This window comes from Lycium ferocissimum, unplaced genomic scaffold (genome assembly GCF_029784015.1).
Source record: "Lycium ferocissimum isolate CSIRO_LF1 unplaced genomic scaffold, AGI_CSIRO_Lferr_CH_V1 ctg22570, whole genome shotgun sequence".
Taxonomy (NCBI): domain Eukaryota; kingdom Viridiplantae; phylum Streptophyta; class Magnoliopsida; order Solanales; family Solanaceae; genus Lycium; species Lycium ferocissimum.
In genome coordinates this window covers 6,303-8,487 of record NW_026720425.1, presented here as the reverse complement: position 1 = coordinate 8,487, position 2,185 = coordinate 6,303, and the positions used below count along the sequence as shown (strand labels likewise).

The 2,185-nt window shown below is 36.1% G+C and overlaps 1 protein-coding gene across 1 annotated transcript; it reads right to left on the bottom strand.

Moving 5' to 3' along the window:
- Positions 1-924: 924 nt before the first annotated feature.
- Positions 925-1,612, bottom strand: LOC132043282 (protein RKD1-like). The gene is made up of 2 exons (XM_059433785.1): positions 1,292-1,612; positions 925-1,185 (listed from the first exon to the last, which is right to left on the bottom strand). The coding sequence occupies exons 1-2, from the start codon at positions 1,610-1,612 to the stop codon at positions 925-927; spliced, it is 582 nt and encodes a 193-aa protein (XP_059289768.1).
- Between the last annotated feature and the right edge of the window lie 573 nt (positions 1,613-2,185).

The following is a 2,185-nucleotide window of genomic DNA, read 5'->3' as shown; positions in this document are numbered from 1 at the left end:
CGAGAGTAAACATTTTGGGTTATTCCACCCTAAAATAGGATATTTTGGGTTATTCCACCCTAAAATAGGATATTTTGGGTTATTCCACCCTAAAATAGGTATATCGGGTTCTTCCACCCTCAAATAGGATATTTGGGTTCTTCCACCCTAAAAAGGATATTTTTGGGTCGTCTACCCTCAAACACGCATTTAGGCCTCGCCCGCCTTTAATTGGACATTTTAGGTTTGTTTGCCTTTAATTGAACATTTAGGTTTGTCCACCTTATAATAGGACTTCATTATTTATTTGGGTTTTTCCACCTTATAATAGATTTAATTTTAGTGGTTGTCTACCTTATAATAAGACTTCATTATTTATTTTGGTTTATCCACCTTATAATAGGATTTAATTATAGGCTTACATAGGCTTTCTGGTCACATTATTAGAAATTTTAACTTTTTATTTTCCTTGCACATACGAACTACTTTGACCTGATTCCTTCAAATAGTGTCAAGAATTGCAAGATCATTGGCACCGCATCATTAATAATCATAGATCAAGCACCTGATTTAGGCTAGTTCGCCTTTAATTGATCATTTTAGGTTAGTTCGCCTTTAATTAAACATTTTAGGTTTGTTCGCCTTTAATTGAAAGAAAAGGAACCGCATTTCAAGAACTCGCGATATCGACAAATTCACATAAATGGAAGTTTTAAAAGATTGATTTCATTTTACCATTTGTCCCAACTACTTTCTTCGAGTAGCTAATAGAACACACCAAAAAAAAAAAAAAAAAAAGCAAAGTTCAATCATGCAAGGTTGGGCCGCCGGAGTTGAAACAAGTGGCAGAAGAGACTTAATGACTTCATCTTCATCATCTTCCTCTATGGCCATAACCAATAGCAAAGATTATTGTCCCAACCGGACCACTATCGCAAAGAAGTATCAAAAAGCCCGCAATTCGCCATACCCATGTTTTCTCTTCGTGGTTAGCCTCAAGCAAGATTGCCTTAATTTCTTTGTTTTCTCCTCAAGTTCCATGTCCGGGATTTCCTCCATCCTTTTCTTCTCTTCCTCTAATGAATCTATCACATCCTTCCACTTCTGTTCCATACCATTTCCTTCCCCCCTCTTCAATTCCTGCAAATATTCATCATCGAAACAAGGGTAACATTTATATATAGAGAATATCTTAACGTTCTTTTTCTAAACGAAATATTAAGAGAATATAATATTATTACATAAACCAAAAGGTGAATTTTTGTTTTATTGAAACGAGAGTGTATAGCAGATGTGTATATAGAGAGTGAACCTTAACATTCTTGATTAGTGTTTGAAGACTCATTAACTTCCTATGTGGCCACCTTTGAATTCCCAAATCCCTACATCTTATCTTCAAAAGTGTCACCCCAATATTAAGTTCCTTGGTCGCTTGATTTATTGGCATGTAAAAGCACTTTGAAATTGTTTCTCGAGATAACATTTTTTCCTTTCTTTGCTTCCCTTTCTCCGTTATAATTATCTTTTCTTGATTGTTGTCACATGACAACAATTCTTGGTTCTCCGTTCTCCCAAGTAATTGGGAACTTGATCCGAATCCACCGCTCGTTCCGCTCCACATCCCTGCACCCATAACGTTATAATACATTAGCTAATTTAGTTAGAACAAATACTATTAGTGTATACAAATAGATATTCAGAATATGACCGTCACACAAAGTAGGGTTATAGAAAGATGAATAAAATGGATCTTCAAGAGTAAAATCCATCTTCAAAGGATTGTTAGCAATGCAAAAGCGTTATCGTACTGATAATCGATAGCATGGTGTCCTGAAGATTCACTGCTGTTAAAACGTAACATATCTATAGCCTAAAGGGATTCTTAGAAACACTCTTGCTGTATTTCCAATGATTCAAGCCCCCACTATGCTGTCAAATAAGATTAAGCATAAAACTGATACAAAGATCAGTTGTATCCGTGTACTTATCCGATTTCGATATGCCAATGACAAGCTGGTCCGGCTCGTGCCTAAGTGTTGTTGAACTTTTTATGGACGGCCGATATTGAAGATGCCGTCGCTTTTTGCTTTTGTAAAAGTGGACGCTCCTTTGAAAAGATGTCGCCAAAATTCGAATTTTACCCGATACGGGTAAACGATTTTTGAAAAGTGGACGGCTACTTTTTATAAAGTTGTCGGCCACAAAG